Source organism: Monodon monoceros, unplaced genomic scaffold (assembly GCF_005190385.1).
Source record: "Monodon monoceros isolate NGI ecotype Baffin Bay Population unplaced genomic scaffold, NGI_Narwhal_1 Super_Scaffold_22, whole genome shotgun sequence".
Lineage (NCBI taxonomy): Eukaryota > Metazoa > Chordata > Mammalia > Artiodactyla > Monodontidae > Monodon > Monodon monoceros.
The window spans coordinates 93,640,310-93,659,533 of record NW_021703779.1 but is presented as its reverse complement, the minus strand read 5'-3'; the positions used below and the strand labels follow the sequence as shown (position 1 = coordinate 93,659,533).

The following is a 19,224-nucleotide window of genomic DNA, read 5'->3' as shown; positions in this document are numbered from 1 at the left end:
ATCTAATCAAGCTTAAATCAAATCACAGAGCGAATTTGCCATTTGCAGCTAATGGACTGCCACGCACAGTGATCTGTTGTCTCTCTTTCCCCATTTGTACTTCGACATTTAAGCCACTGGATGGTCCATATAATCTATTGTTCGCTCTAATGCATAACTGAGCTAGCTTCCCTTCCCCCAACTCATGCTGTTTCTTTTTTTAAAGGGAGAACATTGAGTAAACGGTTCAGTGTTCACGTGAGTTGATTGACTTTATTTTGTGGGGGCATTTGATTAATTACAAAGATGGGTGTCATGCTTTTGTGTTTTCTCCTCTGACTTAAATACCCAAGTGTGTTTCAAACAAAAGCTGACGTCAGCAAGACCCTTGATCTCCGAGGATGCTGTAAGTGGTATCATAATGATTATTATTTTTACCACTTTCGTTGCCACCTCATGACAGAAATTTTACCACAAAAAAATGGTTTGCAAAATTATATATTTGCAACGTAACCTAAGGTGGATTTTGTATCGTGTTAACTGAGTGGAATTTTAAAAAGCAGATGTGAGTGTGAGTTTCATTTGGAAATTATGCCTTACACTCCATTCTCCTCTTTCTTTTCCTTCTTCCTCTTTCTTCCTTTCCTCCTCCTTCCCCTCGTCCTTGCCTTCCTTCTCTACTGCACACTCAGTTACCAGTTACGGTAATGAATAGGAGTTTTCTCATCCATAGATTTAAAATGTGATCCATAAAGATGTTATCTTTTTTGAGTCCAATAAAATGTTCTAATGTGTATCAGGCATTGATGAGGACAAAAGGTGACTCTCCTGCCTAAGCTGTATACAAGCCTTTGAAATCAGGGATTAGGAAGGCACGTTCTCTCAGGCAATTGAATTGTTTTGTCCCGAATTGAATCAGGACGCCTGAGTGCTAGTCTCAACTGTGCCATGATCCATCTGTGTATCCTTCAGCCACTTTGACATTCTGTGTTTTGGGTTCCTCATATTTAAGATGGAGGGCTTTCTTTTTTCCCAGCTCTGTAACAAAGCAGGGGAGGGCTGCTGTGTCTCAGTATCCAAGGCATTTGGGAACCCTGGGTATCCACATGCACAATATGAATTTGTCTACATTTGGGAACCAGTAACATGTGGGGTGGGATCACACAAGAAACCTGATGCTGAACAGCTGGATTGCAAAATGAATGTGTTTGAAGCCAGCCACACCACTGTGAATTTGTCAGAAGCATAGGGGCTTTGCCTTTCTTAGAAGCTCCCCAGAGAAGGGGTTATCCAAAGGCTTTTCCCAAAGCCTGGGCGGGGGCAGAGAGGCTTGGAGTTGGAGGAGGGTGGGTCATTGTAACAGCAACCCCCAGAGCATAATTCAAAAAGAGTCATGTATCACAGTGTTCATTGCAGCAATCTGTCACTGCCATGGCTGCTTTCGAGCTTTTGTTTTTTCTTCTTGGGAAGTGATTTCCACAAATACCTCCAAAATTAATGGTCTGGTACCTTTGGGGGAAGGGTTGCTGTTTGAAGTATTTACTAAATTCCTTCTATGACCAGTAGTTGGTTGAGGTTTTCTATTTCTTTTTGAGCTAATTTCTTTATTTATGTTTTCCTTTAAAAATGATCCATTTCATCTGTTTTCAAACTAATTGTCATAGTTATGCAAATGATAACTTCTGAATTCACAGTCATTGCTCCTTTCTTGTTCCTAAATTTATATATTCGTGTTACATTTCAAAACCTTTGAATGCTAGGTCCTATTGTCTGCCGCTATTGCTTTCTTCTTTCTTGTTTCTACTTTTCTGCCTTTGTATAGCCTTACAAAGCCTCCTTCTTATTTTCTTTACATTCAGTTGAGGCAAAAACAGCCCTGGCTAAATTCTCACTATGCGATTAAGTGCTCTACCAGGAACCACAGGAAGATATATAGGGAGCGATAAACTTGGTCTTTACATTCAGGAGAGCTGTGATTTAATGGGAAGGACTAGGTGAGTATTCATGAAAATACAGGCAGGTTTTGAAACAGAGTGCTGAATGCTAGAGACCACTAGTGGAGGGATGCCCAAGGGAGGGGCTTCCCTCACTCATGACCAAAACTAAATGAAGCCAGTCAGAGTCAGGGGCAACCTCAAACACAGAGCATGGCAGAGATCTTCAGGGTCAAGAGGTGGCAAGGGATAAACAATTCAGCGGCACACAATGTATCATAGTTAGGGGCTCCAAATTGTATTGGTCCAAGATGTCAGTGGGCGTCTGCAGAAGGGTTCAAAGCCATGTATGTAGCCTCTGTCGTTGGATCCACTACCAGGGCAATATGCAGGCTGCTTATTGAACTAACATGCCAGTTAGTGACTGGGTCACTTGGAGGTGGTACTAAATAGCTCGCAAGGCACCTGCAGATACTCCTAGCACTCATGACATGATACTGAAATGTTCTGTTTCAGTGTATCTCATTCCATCAGATTATGAGCTCCATGGAGTCATGGCCTGAGTCTTACTCATCTTTGTCTCCCCAGTGCCTGAACCATATGTAAGTGCTTTGTATTACCGAGTGGCTAAAAGCACAGGCTTTGGCGTCACGTCGATCCGCACTTATTTGGCTTCATCGCTTTCCACCTGAGTAATTTACTTATTGTCTCCGGACCTCAGTTTTCTCATCTGTAAAATAGCGATGACAATAATGTCAACGTCTGGGAATCGTTGTGAGAGTAAAATGGGATGACAGATTTGGAAGTACTTAGCAGAGTGCCTGTTCAGAGTAAGCATTCAATTAGTGGTGGCTCTGTTTGTTATTACATGATTGTGGAATGAATGGGTGTCAAGCTGAGGATTGGGATAAGAATGTTTTGACTCTGGGCTTCCCTGGTGGCGCAGTGGTTGAGAGTCCGCCTGCCGATGCAGGGGACACGGGTTCGTGCCCCGGTCCGGGAGGATCCCACGTGCCGCGGAGCGGCTGGGCCCGTGAGCCATGGCCGCTGAGCCTGCGCGTCCGGAGCCTGTGCTCCGTTGAAAAAAAAAAAAAAAAAAGAATGTTTTGACTCTCTGGTTTCTCCTGGGCTTTCCCTGGTGTGCTGGACTAATTATCAAATGTAATTAGGAAAGCTGAGAGGTGGGGAGACTGCAGGAGCAGCATACTTTCCCAGGGACCCTCATTTCTTTGTGCAGAAAAGGAGTTGGGGAGGACTGTCTCTCTGTTGTGGACAAGCCGCAATGCATAGGGCACTAGAGGGCGGGAAGGGTCCTGGGAACACGACTTTTCCAGCAGACCCTCAAGCCTACAGGGACCCATTGCTCTTGAATAAATTTTAAGTGGTTAGGACGGTTTTCCCCTCCTTCTTTTTCAGAGAGGAATGGTATTCTGGGCTACTACCAGGTGCTCAGTTCACTTTTAGCAAAAAGTCCAATTTTTGTGGGTCCAAAGCGGTTAAAAACTGGTGTCCTTCTTCAAAACTCGTGAAGATGGAGAGAGGGACTTCCACGTCTCGGTCAGCCAGAGTCTGTCCATCTCAGGTTGCAGAAGGTCTTTCTCATCTTCCTTGGCCTACAGCCCTGCCCCCAGACTTGGGCTAGCAGCACTCTTGTCTGAGGCTCTGAGGAAAGGTGACATTTGTAGGGTCCTCTGCTTGCTGACTTTAATTCAGAGGGGAACATTCCATTTGGACATGGTCTTGAAGTTACTCTTGGTGAAATGGAAACAAGGTACCACACATGCAACATGGATAGAAAATGGCACTCAGTATATCTTTACTCACGAGGGGCTGTGGTGCAGACTGTGAGCCTGGTATTTTGAGAAAAAGGAGATCCCTGGGGGCTAAAATGTGAAACTTTTTTCCCGTGCCAACATGGCATGAAGTTCACTGTCACAAGACCATCAAATATCAAGTCAATGTTTCCGCTTTCTCTGTAGGTAACCTGTCTCCATGATTTCTTTGGTGATGACGACGTGTTTATTGCCTGCGGTCCTGAAAAATTTCGTTATGCTCAGGATGACTTTTCTCTGGATGAAAATGGTAAGGACAACCACTGAATTTTATTGTTCCATTGTTCTCGCTCCTTCTATCCCTTAGGATTTCCATGGGCTTATATGGCCTGGAAAACATCCATGGATGGTCCCTTTCTCTTGTATAGTTGGATACATGAGTCTCTAAGTGAAAGTTGATTGCATATCTCAGATGTTTGGCCTCCAGACTCAATAAAACTCACTACCGGCCCCAATAGTGACCATATTTCTTGACCCATATATTATGTCACATGGGCTGACAGGCTCAATCAGACCACGGGAAGGAACATTTGGATTCAGAACTTGAATATTGTATGCATATGTTTTTTTTCTAGTCAACATCCTCCAGCTATTTGGCCCATGTTGATGGTTCCATTTTAGGAATATTTTCCACTGTGTTGTTAGTGTCAAACATTTTCCCTCTTCCCACCTTCTGGCTTGTTGCCCCATTCCCCCTGATTTGTGGCTCAAGATTCCAGAAGATTGTTAATTTCAGGAAGGAGGTGAACATCTGCCCATCTCCCTTTGCTTGAGTCCAAGCTCCACGTGTAAGTTCACGGTGAATTAGCTCACACAGCCACAGGACTAGGGTATGATCCCGATGGAAAGACACATTCAAAACATATTTCCCAATAATGAGGAATAAAGTGTGGGAAAAAACAAATCAAGTTTTACTAATATAGAGTTTACAAACAACTCAAGTGACAGGGACCCTGAAAGGGGTGGCATTTCTGCTGTGTTCACTTTGAGAAGAGGCAAATGACCAGAAAATAGCTAAACAAATCTCGGGCTGTGTCCAGTTTCTTGTATCTTCTACATCTTCGGCTCTGGACAGTAATCACTAAAGTTTATCAATCAAAACAAGAAGTAGAACAAACAAAAATGAGCTTTCTGCTTAACTCCGTTTCCTGAAAAACTTAATTTACCAGAAAAGACCTAATCTTTCTGAGTAACTGATATTTTCAATGTATCTTTAAGTAGAAGGTGACAAGGAGGTGTCCAATGAAGAGACAACCCTGTGCCTAGCTGTTTGGTTCCACTTTGAGCATGATCACGTGAGGTTGGGGAAAGTATAGTGGAAAGAGCTCTAGACTGGGACTCAGGAGACTTGACTGCTCATCCTTATTCTGCTGTTTTCTTCCTTTGTGACCCTAAGCAAGAGGCTTAAGCTCTTCGTATTCTCATCAACAAAATGAGTATAATAATCCTCCTAATATATTAGTACAATCAGCGCCCCCAAATTACCATTGTAGGGATGCTGAGTGACCTGCATTAGAAAGGGTGCTCTGAACGTGTCAGATTGGGGTTGGGGAAGTAGCAGGAACGTAGTTCTCTGTAAATGCAAGATGGTGGTGGTGGTGGTAGTGCTTATTTATAAAATGGCATGACGTCCTTAATATGCCTATTACAATACATGGCATGCGATGAATAATAAATAATAGCTCCCTCCCCCTCCTTTAAATTACTCACGAATGTTTCATCTGCGTGGCTGCAACCTCTGAGCTGTCAGTCTCTTCTCCAAGGAAATTAATTAATTATGTCAACAGGTGCTATTCTGAGACATGACTGGGTTATCCAAAAGTGATTGAGTTGACTATTGAATTACCTGCCCGAACTGCTTTTCTACTCCTTCCCTTGTTTCCATGATTCAGGAATTTAGACACCTGGCTTAGCCCAGGTGACTTTTGAAAGTTTCTCCCACGCCCCCCTCTCCAGAGCCATCGTTCCTTCAAACAATGAGAACCACCTTGTAGTCCTGAGCCCTAAGGTGCTTTGGTATGTGGTGCTTATAGCAGTTTCCAGAGGTTGGTAAGATGCTGAGTCTTGGTTCTCCCCGGCTCTACTAAGCTGTCTGTGTCCTTTTCCACCAGAATGCCGAGTCATGAAGGGAAACCCATCAGCCACAGCTGGCCCAAAGGCATCCCCAACACCTCAGAAGAGTTCAGCCAAGAGCCCTGGCCCCATGCGCCGGAGCAAGTCTCCAGCTGACTCAGGTAACGACCAAGACGGTGAGTGCTCTTCTCCTAACTGTGCACGCTGACTTCATTTACAGAGGCCAGTACCCTCTGCATGCAGAGGAATGAGTTCCTCATGAACACCATTTGTGTCTCCATGAGACCAATTCTATCAGTTCAGAGACTAACCAGTTCAACTTGTTTGGAGTCATGGAGACACAGCTACAACACCGATTCTACTCAAATGGATGCAGACCAGAAATCTGACCCACTTGCCATGCCTGCTGTAATGCTATTTGTCATGGTTGTGTTCATTGCCATCATTCTCAACGTCATCCAGCCAATGCATAGTCAATGAAATAATCAAGTCAAACGTAAATTTGAGATAGAAAATCAGAATCAAAAACAAAATGTGGAAAAAAAGCCACCTCCCTCAAAGTGTCAACATGGTGGATGCCCTTGAGCTTCAAATTTGACTTTGAATTTTTTTAGAAGTCAAAACCAAAAGAGAAACAAAATAAATTGCATCATTCTCACAGGAGTAAAGGCCATATAGGCCAGGCTCTGAAAGGAAATAAAGACATTTGTCATAGAGGATTTTATTTAGTGGACAGTGAGCAATCTAAAAAATGTGGTCTAGGGATCACTGCTGACCCATGAACTATTTATCAGTGTGTGATGAGATTAGGAGCTTGTGGCAAATGTAAATCATGCCACTGAGCAAACCATTTACTTCACAGCATGATTTTACTGATAAAGGCAGCAGTGTGCTGGTTTACATTCTGGTACAAGGTACACCCATAGCTTGAGTGGCACTGGTACACCCATAGCTTGAGTGGCACTGATCTAAAAGGCAAAAGGGCAGAGAAGGCCAAGTTTAGAAGCTTAGTAGACTCATGCACGGACAATTTGAGTCCTTCATGGTAAAGAAATTATATGCTCCAGAAGATTTACTCATTTGTCCTCCCAAAGCTCAGGGTTCACCATGAGAATTCTTCTAGCCTGAGAGCCTTGGGGCAGAGAGCAAAAGCACTCTTTATCGCTTCTTCAATTTGAGGCAGCTTGAGCAGCCTGTTGGCTTTGAAATGCCCGTGGCCTGGAAAAAAAGCCCGTCCTGCTGGCCTCACACTACCATGCCTATCACCGGCCATCTCTTTATTCTCAAGCAGAAGGAACTCAACTGTGAAGAGGCAGCTCAGGCTTTTCATGCTTCCATCTCTTTGCATACCCTGTTCTCCCGCACCTGGAATGCCATCCCTCAAACCTGCCACTCTTCTTTGCTTGAAAACTCCTACTCATCCTTCAACACCTCAAATAGAAATAGTTGTTCCATTCTCCGCAACATCATAGCACGGTATTCATATCTCTGGGGTAATATTCACCACAACTGTGTTGTAAAGTATGTATTTACTTGTATGTATTTACTTCATCAACTAAATGCTGGTTCCCTCAAGGGCAAGGTGTGTCATGTTCATTTCTGTATCCTCAGTGCTGAGCACAGTACCTGGGTCCTAGTAGATGCTCAAATAATGCTTGTGAATGAATAGATGCATAAGAGCACCTATTTCACCCAGCATGGTACTAGAGACCCAATAAGCATGTAGGTAATATTTGCGGAAGGAATAAAAAATGCATGTGTTTGGTGATATTTTGATTAAGCGTACAGAACAGCACATGAATCTATCTAAGCAAATTCATATTGCTCAAACTACAAAGACCTAGAGTTTAGCACTTGGATTGAGAATGAAATTGTTTATAAGGTTCTAAGCAGGGCCTTGCCCAAAAAATGGACTTTAAACAGTTGATCAAGATTCCTAAAGTCTGGCAATAACCACTTAGCTGATCATTTTTTCAGAAGTATCACTGGCTATTTCTGGGATTTCTAACCTGTATTACTTATCTCTTGCTATAAAACAAATTACTCGGAAACATAGTAGCTTAAAACAACAAACATTTTTTTTATCTCACAGTTTCTGTGGGTCAGGAATTCTGGGGTGGCTTAGCTGGGTGGTTGTGTCCAGCTCAGAATCTCTCATGTAGTTGAGGTCAAGGTATTAGTAGGGGCTGTAGTCGTCTGAAGGCTCAACTGGGACTGTAGGATCCACTTCCAAGATGGCCATTGGCAGGATCTTCCCCACAGACAGCAATTCAAGAGGGTGAATAAGGAAGAAGATGTGGTGCCTTTTATGGTCTCCTCTCCAAAGCTACACACTGTCACTTCTGTTTTAGTCTATTCGTTAGAAGCAGTCACTAAGGCCAGCCCACATTCAAGGGGAGGGGAAGCAGGCTCCATTTCTGGAAGGGAGGAATATCAAAGAATTTGTGGACCTAGTTTTAAACCATCACATAACCCATTAGTTAGAAATGCTGGAGTGGTAGCAGTTTGAAGTAAATCGATTCTCTTTGCAGACTGTATCCAATTGGATTACCCAGAACACATGAACCCAACCACCTGTAATTAAACACAGTTTAAAGATGTGTCAAATAATTGATCTCCAGCATACTACATGCAGAATTTCCCTTCTAAAATGTATGCACTTCACTGATTCTAAGATGTTGGAGACAGAGAAGGAATGCATTAGGACTCAATGAATATGTGTCAAATTGAAAGGAGTTATAATAGATCCCAACCTAGGCTTAGGCAGGCAAGATCTATTCTTATTCCTTCAGACCTCCCTTGCTAAAAGAAGGAATGAGGATGTATTCACACACACAAGGTAAACAAAGTAACCAATTTGAGGTAGGAAAATGGGACCTTACTTTGGCAGATATCAGAATTACAAGCAGCCCCAGTTTCCTACCAGTAAAAAATCTAAAGTGTTATCCTCAGTAGAGAGAATTTAAATATCTTCATTTCAGATAGTTCATGAACATAAATGAAGTCAAACTCTAGTCTAGCCAACCTTCATGGCAATTTCCGGAACATTTGAGCTTATCTTAGATGATGTATTTAGAGCCCCCACATGATTTCAGCCCCAAAGGGTAAAAGGATTCACGTAACACAACCTTGCCCATGCCATGGGAGTTTAGGGCCAAGTCTAGGACATCCACTCGGTGAACATTGCACAGGGGCAAAGCTGATCTCGGGCAAACAGGACTTTAGGTAAGGTTCAGATTTGACATACCCATTTTCCCTTTTCCACCCCCTCCTCACTCAGGACCATCTCAAGCTCGGAGGTGTAGGGAGATAGGATATGGAAGAGGAGGGAGAGACATCTCTCTAGGAAAACCCAATTATACCACTTCCCAGCTTTGTGACTTGGGACAAGTTTCTTACCTTGTCTAAGACTTGGTTTCCATTTTGGATAAGACAGAATTTGCATGTCTAGACAAAAATCATCTTCCATTGTTATCGGTGATTTCCAGGGTTGTAAAATAGCTTCCACAGAATCAGAATCAGGTAACAAGAAGGGTGAGCTATAGACAATGCAGAGTTTTGCATTAGCATAAATTTCTCCTTACAAACATAAAGAAAGAATTGTTTCATAAAGTATCAAGGCTTTCTGAGCTGTTAGCAAGAGACATATACAGATGAATATACATTTAACCAAAGAATAATGGCAGTGTGTGGGGCTGAAATTCTTCGTTCTTTTGTAGTACATGGTAGTACCACCCTGTTTCCATTCTGTGTCGGTCTGTCTTAGATCTGAGACTTGTGGATGGATCCACATTTCTTCATTCAACCTGAGTGACTAAAGGTTGTGGAAGATAGGCCATTTCCAGGGAATCTTAACTACCTTCCTTTGATGGCAAACGAAAGCCAAAAATCTTCCTCTTTAGCCGGGATTCAAACCAAATGAAACATTGGCTCAGTTCAGGTTCAGTTAAAGGAATGTTTTGATGTTCTAGTTCATTAGAAAATATATAGGTTTGTTTCTGGTTTGAACAAGTTTGCTAGCTTTTCAAATATATATATATATTATATATATAATATATGTATATATAAAATATATATATTTGGTCCAATTCATGGTTCAGTTAATATCTGGGTTCAGTTTGACTTGAGGCTTAGGAAATTGATGCTATTTGGTCTGTAATTTGCGTCATAATTTGATTCTTTGTTCCTTATTCCTTAAGTTGTCTCTTTCCCATTCTGCCCATGAATAAATCAAAGTCCTTCTACTTTATTCCCTTCAAGTTCAGTCCCTACTCCTGCCAGTACTGAGTTTGCCCCCAAAGGGAATGTCTGTTGCTAAGCCCTAAACTTGAGTTAAGGAAGGATTTGATTGTCTATACAATATTGCTGTAAGGAGCTCTCATTCTCACTGGGCAGAGCTGACAGACTCTGAGAATCCAAGTCCCATTAGCCAGGTTTGTCTTTAAAGTAGGGCAAGGGATTGTGTGGTAAGCAGATGAAACCTGAGCCCAGAAGGCTCCTGTGGAATGTTTGAAGGAAGTTTGTGCAGTGCTCCCTTTCGATTAACCTAGGACTTGCCATTTGATGGGCAAAGGTAAGCCTGGCTTCAGAACTAAAGGAAGACATTTCTGTGTCTCTCTACTTCCATTTTAGCCATTAATGTGTTCATTTTCCTCTTTATGCAGCTACCCCCCAATTGAATTGAATTGAATTGAATTAAAAGGACAAAGTCAGCTAGTTGCTGGGAAGGAATCTTTTCTTTTTCTTTCTGTTGTTTTTTTTTTTTTTTTAAAGGAGCCTCCAAGGAAGCTAATTCCCACTTGAGAGGATTGTAATGTGATCATTAGTTTGCTTTTCTTCAATAGTATATCATTGTTGCAGCAACCCGATGTTCTCCACCCTCCTTCCCCCAACCTATGTGCACCTATTCCTGAAAGTCAAATCTTCCCTGTTCCCAAACGCCCAAGAATGAATGTCTTCTCTACCAAAATACATAGCTTTTGAAAGGGGAGGTCGAGGGCCACAAAACAGCCAGGTGAGGGTGCCCATGGGAGAATAGTATCCGGGAGTCCTCTTCTGAACCAAAGACGCTGCTTTGGGTTGCCTAAGATGGAGGGACCTGGATGTTCTGACCTTCCTGAATGTGACTGTCTGGATGTACCAGCTCGGTCTAATAAAAATATAATGAGAGCCACAAATGCAATCCTTGTATGTAATTTTAAATTTTCTAGTAGCCACAGTTACGCTCAAAGAAACAGGTGAAATTAGCTTTGAAAATGTATTTTATTTTACTGAATATATCTGAAATCTTATCACTTCATCATGTAACCAATGTAAGAAATTGTTGAGATATTTTACATTTGTTGAAATGGGACTGTATTTTACACTTACAGCACATCTCAATTCTGACTAGCCACACTTCAAATGCTCACTAGCCATGTGTGACTAGTAGACAGCACAATACCCTTCTTCTGCATCTGAGAGAAGTTCCAGATAATGATCTTTTACATGAAGTAAATGCTCTGCACTTTGCAAAATATTTCCAAACCTGTCATCTCAGTTGTCACTCATAATAGCACCATGGCTTAAATTGGGAAAGGAAAATTATCCAGTTTTTTTTAGATTGGAGAACTAAGATATAAAGAGGTTCAGTAAATCTTTCTAGTCTTCCCGATATCTATTTAGTACTCAAGAACGAGAGCCCAGCTCTCCTGACTCCCACGTAGGCGGTCCTTGCATTGTCCTTAAATCAGGGTGTAGAAGCTCCAGAGTGGTGAATAAACAGTCTCTGTTGCATGGTCCTTGCTTCTCTGCTTCCTTCCACCTTCCCCCACCTCCAGGCAAGGGATGTGGAGAGACTGGGAGAGGGGGGTGGTATCTGTGTCATTCTCTTTGTGCAGCATAGAGCAAGCCATGAGTAATTAAGCACCTTTGTTTCCAGTGCCCAGTCCTAGACAATCCACCAGCTCCCCTACAGTCAGTCCAAGGGGAAGTGGTGCCCTTGGCGAAGCTATGGGAAGAGAAAAACTTGCCTTGCCTCCTCCCCCACTCTGATTCTTTCTAAAACCACAGCTTACGTCTAGTTTAAGTGGAAGAACTGTCCTATATATAAGGCAAATTTTCCATTGCCATTGGAGAGCCGTTTAGTAAATGGTTGGAGCAAGCAGTCAAATGCCACTCCCCCCCCCCCCCCCGCCCCCGTCCCTGAGCACTCCACACAGCATGGGATGCGGTCGTGCTAACCCATCTCCCTGCAGTAGCAGTCCTAGCAACCTGCTGCAGCCGGGGACTTGTGTGTTTTTTGGCTGCGTTGGGTCTTCATTGCTGCGCGAGGGCTTTTCTCTAGTTGTGGCGAGCAGGGGCTACTCTTCATTGTAGAGCGTGGGCTTCTCATTGTGGTGGCTTCTCTAGGGCACGCGGGCTTCAGTAGTTGTGTCATGCGGGCTTCAGTAGTTGTGGCTCACAGGCTCTAGAGCGCAGACTCAGTAGTTGTGGCGCGTGGGCTTAGTTGCTCCTCAGCATGTGGGATCTTCCCGGACCAGGGCTCGAACCCGTGTCCCCTGCATTGGCAGGTGGATTCTCAACCACTGTGCCACCAGGGAAGTCCAGGGACTTGTGTTTAAATACAACTGATTCCCCAAATTTTTGGTGGAGTAACTAGTAATGCTAGGTGCTATGAGGAAAAGAAATGATAAGAAGAAGTACCTGTCACTAAGAAGCTTATGATTTATTTGGGGAACCAGTATGCATATAAAATTTAACAAAAATTTTTATTTACAAATACTTACATAGTTCATATGTGCCAAGCAACCGTTCTAATCACTTTACGTGTATTAACTAGTTTAATCCTTACAACAACTTTACGAGGTAGGTGCTATTATCCCCATTTGCAAATGAAGAAACTAGGGCATATGGACAATGTGACCTGTCCAAGATCACAGAGCTAGTAAGTGGTAGAGCTGGGATTTGAATCCAGGCAATCTGGCTCCACAGTCCACAATATAACCATTGCACTGTGATGCTAAATAAGACTTAATGATAATGGTTTGTTTAAATGCCAAGTGCATGAGAGATACAGGCAGTAAGTGCTATTGGAAGTACTGGAGTTTGTGGGAAAGAGAGTTCATTGGGGGCTGGGGTGCTAAGGGAAGGCTTCCTGGAAGAACTGGGGCTTGAAAGAGAATTAGATTTCAATTGATAAGGAAATGGATATTTCTGGCAGCAGAGAAAGCATGAACAAAAGAGCAGAGGTGGTGATGAATATAGCATATCGGGGTACAGAGAGGCGACCGTTAAATCTACGTCTCCAGCCCCAACCATCCTTCCGGATGTCAGTGCCATGAATGCTTACCAGACAATTCTGCTTATATGTGCCAAATGCAACGTGTCTAAAAGTCAAAAACATCTCCTCTCCCCAGCTCCCAGGCAGTAGAATCAATTCTATTCTATTCCCCAGGCGCAACACCTTGGCGTTATCTTTGATTCTTCCCACTCTTTAATCCTTCACGTCCACCATATGCTGTTCCTGTTGTTGAACATTTGAAACATCTTCACCTTTCCCACACAGAAGTCCCTTCCTTTCCCTCATCACCTGATGCCTGGATTACTCAACACACTCCTACACAGTATCTCTGCTTCAAATCTCTGTCCACTTACACATCTGCCGTGGTGCCACCACATTTTTCATCCTAAAACATGGCCATTGTGTAACTTTCCTGCTCCAGTACCTTCAGTGCTTCCACGTTGAGTTCAGTGATCACTCCTGCCCCCATGGTAAGGCTGAGCGAGTAAAAAGAGAGAAGAGCCGACAGCTGAAGACTGTTCTGGGGAGTACAGCAATAACATGCAAAAACCAGAATTATGGGCTTCACTCGGGAAAACTTCAGTCCTCTAATGCCTGACCTGCTAGCGAAAGAATTAGTGTTCAGCCGGTATAGGCTGATAAATCACCCCCTGTGGAAGGCGATTTCCTAACTTGGTGCTTCAATTCCTTCCATTTCTAATAATGGCAGTAGTAATAGCAATAGAAGATGTCATTACTGAGGCCTCCCTATCTGCTAAGGCACCTGGCTAAGCATTTTATATGTAGTCTCTCATGTACTCCTCAGAACAACAATTGCCATATGCATTCTTTTTATTCAAATGTTACAGTTGAGGAAACAGGCTCACAGAGGGTAGGTTACACCCAAGGTCACACATCTAGGAAATGGCTAAGCCAGGATTTAAAACCCTGACTGATTCCAAAGCATATGTTCTTTCCACAAATAAGAGCAGTGTAGTTTCTTCTAGTTCCTGCCCAATAAAATTGGGAGTGAGTGTTGACAACAGGCGTGCTCCACCAGAAACATGTTCCCAGCAGAGCCACCTTCGACTGGAAATAAATGTTGTCAGCATTGTCAAGCCTGAGAAAATAATCTTGGCACATCCAGCAGCCTTCTTGCAGACGTCCTCTTCTTGAGGGAAACTGATCTGTGCCAAATATTACACAACTGGGTACACATATCTGTTCTTTTCTTTGTTTGTTTGTTTTTTTAAATCTTTATTGGAGTATAATTGCTTTACAATATTGTGTTAGTTTCTGCTGTATAACAAAGTGAATCAGCTATATGTACACATATATCCCCATATCCCCTCCCTCTTGTGTCTCCCTCCCACCCTCCCTATCCCACCCCTCTAGGTGGTCACAAAGCACCGAGCTGATCTCCCTGTGCTACGCGGCTGCTTCCCACTAGCTAGCTATTTTACATCTGGTAGTGTATATATGTCCATGCCACTCTCTCACTTCGTCCCAGCTTAGCCTTCCCCCTCCCCGTGTCCTCAAGTCCATTCTCTATGCCTGCATCTGTATTCCTGTCCTGCCCCTAGGTTCTTTTTTTTTTAACATAAATTTATTTATTGATTTATTTCTATTTTTGGCTGCCTTGGGTCTTCGTTGCTGCATGTGGGCTTCTCTCTAGTTGCGGCGAGCGGGGGCCGCTCCTCGCCACGGTGTGCAGGCCTCCCATTGAGGTGGCTTCTCCTGCTGCAGAGCACGGGCTCCAGGCACGCGGGCCTCAGCAGTTGTGCCTAGATAGCTCCAGAGCGCAGGCTCAGTAGTTGTGGCTCACGGGCTTAGTTGCTCCGCGGCATGTGGGATCTTCCTGGACCAGGGCTCGAACCTGTGTCCCCTGCATTGGCAGGCGGATTCTCAACCACTGCGCCACCAGGGAAACCCTGCCCCTAGGTTCTTCAGAACCATTTTTTTTTCTGTAGATTCCATATATATGTGTTAGCATACGGTATTTGTTTTTCTCTTTCTGACTTACTTCACTCTGTATGACAGACTCTAGGTCCATCCACCTCACTACAAATAACTCAATTTTGTTTCCTTATATGGTTGAGTAATATTCCATCGTATATATGTGCCACATTTTCTTTATCCATTCATCTGCTGATGGACACTTAGGTTGCTTCCATGTCCTGGCTATTGTAAATAGAGCTGCAATGAACATTGTGGTGCATGACTCTTTTTGAATTATGTTTTTCTCAGGGTATATGCCCAGTAGTGGGATTGCTGGGTCGTATGGTAGTTCTATTTCTAGTTTTTAAAGGAACCTCCATACTGTTCTCCATAGTGGCTGTATCAATTTACATTCCCACCAACAGTGCAAGAGGGTTCCCTTTTCTTCACACCCTCTCCAGCATTTATTGTTTGTAGGTTTTTTGATGATGGCCATTCTGACTGGTGTGAGATGATATCTCATTGTAGTTTCGATTTGCATTTCTCTAATAATTAATGACGTTGAGCAGTCTTTCATGTGTTTGTTGGCAGTCTGTATATCTTCTTTGGAGAAATGTCTATTTAGGTCTTCTGCCCATTTTTGGATTGGGTTGTTTGTTTTCTTGATATTGAGCTGCATGAGCTGCTTTTATATTTTGGAGATTAAACCTTTGTCAGTTGCTTCATTTGCAAATATTTTCTCCCATTCTGAAGGTTGTCTTTTCGTCTTGTTCATGGTTTCCTTTGCTGTGCAAAAGCTTTGAAGTTTCCTTAGGTCCCATTAGTTTATTTTTGTTTTTATTTCCATTTCTCTAGGAGGCAGGTCAGAAAGGATCTTGCTGTGATTTATGTCATGGAGTGTTCTGCCTATGTTTTCCTCTAAGAGTTTTCTAGTGTCTGGCCTTACATTTAGGTCTTTAATCCACTCTGAGTTTTTTTTTATGTCTTAATTTCCATTCTTTTACATGTAGCTGCCCAGTTTTCCAGCACCACTTATTGAAGAGTCTGTCTTTTCTCCATTGTATATTCTTTCCTCCTTTATCAAAGATAAGGTGACCATATGTGCATGGGTTTATCTCTGGGCTTTCTGTCCTGTTCCATTGATCTATATTTCTGTTTTTGTGCCAGTACCATACTGTCTTGATTACTGTAGCTTTGTAGTCTGAAGTCAGGGAGCCTGATACCTCCAGTTCCGTTTTTCGTTCTCAAGATTGCTTTGGCTATTTGGGGTCTCTTGTGTTTCCATACAAATTATGAAATTTTTTGTTCTAGTTCTGTGAAAAATGCCAGTGGTAGTTTGATAGGGATTGCATTGAATCTGTAGATTGCTTTGGGTAGTATAGTCATTTTCACAATGTTCCTTCTTCCAATCCAAGAATGTGGTATATCTCTCCATTTATTTGTATCATCTTTAATTTCTTTCATCAGTGTCTTATAGTTTTCTGCATACAGGTCTTTTGTCTCCTTAGGTAGGTTTATTCCTAGATTATTTTATTCTTTTTGTTGCCATGGTAAATGGGAGTGTTTTCTTAATTCCACTTTCAGATTTTTCATCATTAGTGTATAGGAGCGTCAGAGATTTCTGTGCATTAATTTTGTATCCTGCTACTTTACCAGATTCATTGATTAGCTCTAGTAGTTTTCTGGCAGCATCTTTAGGATTCCCTGTGTATAGTATCATGTCATCTACAAACAGTGACAGTTTTACTTCTTCTTTTCTGATTTGGATTCCTTTTATTTCTTTTTCATCTCTAATTGCTGTGGCTAAAACTTCCAAAACTATGTTGAATAAGATTGGTGAGAGTGGGCAACCTTGTTTAGTTCCTGGTCTTAGTGGAAATGGTTTCAGTTTTTCACCACTGAGAATGATGTTGGCTCTGTGTTTGTCGTATATGGCCTTTATTATGTTGAGGTAAGTTCCCTCTATGCCCACTTTCTGGAGGGTTTTTATCATAAATGGGTGTTGAATTTTTGTCGAAAGCTTTTTCTGCATCTACTGAGATGATCATACGGTTTTCATTCTTCAATTTGTTAATATGGTGTATCACATTGATTGATTTGCGTATATTGCAGAATCCTTGCATTCCTGGGATAAACCCCACTTGATCATGGTGTATGATCCTTTTAATGTGCTGTTGGATTCTGCTTGCTAGTATTTTGTTGAGGATTTTTGCATCTATGTTCATCAGTGATATATTTAGTTTTTTAAGGAACCTCCATGCTGTTCTCCATAGTGGCTGTGTCAATTTACATTCCCACCAACAGTGTAGGAGGGTTCCCTTTCCTCCACACCCTCTCCAGCATCACATATTTGTTTTGCAACAGGGAAAACTCTTACTTCTCTCCCCTATTTGAAAGATTCACCACTGCAATGCTGTTTAAGACTCTGTAGGGAATAGATTTAAAGTTCAAATTCCAACTTCTGAACTTAGGGTATCTCACAACTTATGCTTGAATTTGGTCTGAGAACTGGCCCTATGATCAAATCAATGAAGAACTGTTTTAGGGCCCCTTAGTTCTTGCTTCCCTACTGGATGGTTCTGGGGAGAGGGACAAAGGATTTCCACTGAGCAGAAGCAATTAGCCAAACCAATCCACACACCCCGCCCAAGGGCTCTTTGGAATGAATGTGTGAAAACCACAGGCCCTGTCTCTTGGCCTTGTTCTAAAGTAAGTTGAAACCACTTTGGTTCTACTTGGATGGCCTTCCAGGAAACCTCCCTGTATAAGTAGGGAGGAACCAGGGTGTCTTTGGACTGGAATGAAGGAACACTTAGAGCATCTCAAAATGAGAAAGAAATGAGGAAGTGGCTGCTGTATCGTATATGGAGATCTCCCTCTGCAAGGCATTAGGGAATTAGAAAAGACAAGACAGAGAACCAGTCACTAAAAGGTCATGGTGGTATGTGATATGCTAACTTTGAGGGAATTTTGAAATGAATCTGTGAGCAAATCCTCAAGTCCACCATCCATTAAGAAGAAGCAGTTTATACCCTTTAAGCAAGTCCTACACTCTCTGAGCCTCTATATCCTTGTGATTAAAAGGAGACTATTAATTCCTGGCTACCATCTCTTGGGGTTATCAGGAGAATCATGTGAATTCATATATTGCAAAATGCTTTGGAAACAATTGTAGAAATACATCTGCAATTATTAAGGTGGCTCTGAAATTATTGTCATGGCTTTTTTTTTGTAGACTGAGTTATTTATTTTCAGTGAGCAATATTTCAAAATAGACATCAAACCAAAACCAGTAGACTTGATTTTGAGTTGAGCTCAAGTGTTGGGATTTAGAATGGGAGGGAAAAGCCAGAGCTAAGTGAATGAGTGTTAAATCAGTTTGCTCTCCAGTCAAAGGTTGGGTGAAAACATATGTCAAACCGGCCCTTTTCTTCCTGCGCCATGCAAACTTGAACCCGGAGAGTATAATGGCTTGTCTAACTCATTGCCCAGACAATTCTTTAATCACTGTACCTGGGGCTACTTACATCCACCTTACACACAGTTGCGTCCTGATTTCCAGGGATCAGTCCAGCCTCCAGACAAGGGAATCCATAGTCTTAAGAGCTCAGCATCAACTTGCCAGGCTGGTGACCATACTCTGCCCTTGGCCGCCCATGCAAGAGACTGAACTTTCTCCTTGTTCTTTGGGAACTGACTCCCTCCGCCTTGTCCCTCACTCCTGGGAACCCGTATTCCCCTACACATTTAAATCCCTGCAAATCTAGTTAATTCAGCCTAGTTACCTTACCCGCCATCTTTTGTTTGGGCTTGTCCTGTTCCATTCTGATAGAGCCAAGGATTTAAAAACAAGCGCTGGGGAATGGGCAGGTATAATCATTCAGAGAAGCTAGTAAGCCAAGACTGTGCCAGGCCAAGCTTGGCAGTTGTGCTGCATACCTGAGGGGCGTGACAGGGCACAGATACCATCTTCCCAGAGGCATGTGGCATGAGGGTAGTTACATGTCTGTCTGGCTGCTCTGTCTGCTATTGTTTCATGACATTTTCTATGAAACCCAGTTGGTAGGGTGAATGGAAGATAGCTCTTGCTAATCACTTTCTAATCTAAACTAGATCAAGTAGGATAAAAGTCTAGAAGATGAGCATAAGCTCTGGTGTCTGCTTCTACCTGCTCCTCTTTCTTTCTTTTTTCCTCTGTCACAAACCT

General features: G+C 42.6%; 1 protein-coding gene across 3 annotated transcripts in view; it reads left to right on the top strand.

Moving 5' to 3' along the window:
- The window catches only part of DCX (doublecortin), a 114,807-nt gene that overhangs the window by 77,835 nt on the left and 17,748 nt on the right, over positions 1–19,224 (top strand). For 2 of the 3 annotated variants that reach the window (XM_029240719.1, XM_029240720.1), the window contains exons 4-5: positions 3,893–3,995; positions 5,857–5,979. In XM_029240719.1, the coding sequence (XP_029096552.1) occupies positions 3,893–3,995; positions 5,857–5,979 (226 nt within the window). Of the gene's footprint in view, positions 1–3,892; positions 3,996–5,856; positions 5,995–19,224 lie in introns of all 3 variants that reach the window. The other variant, XM_029240718.1, reaches the window with a different exon arrangement.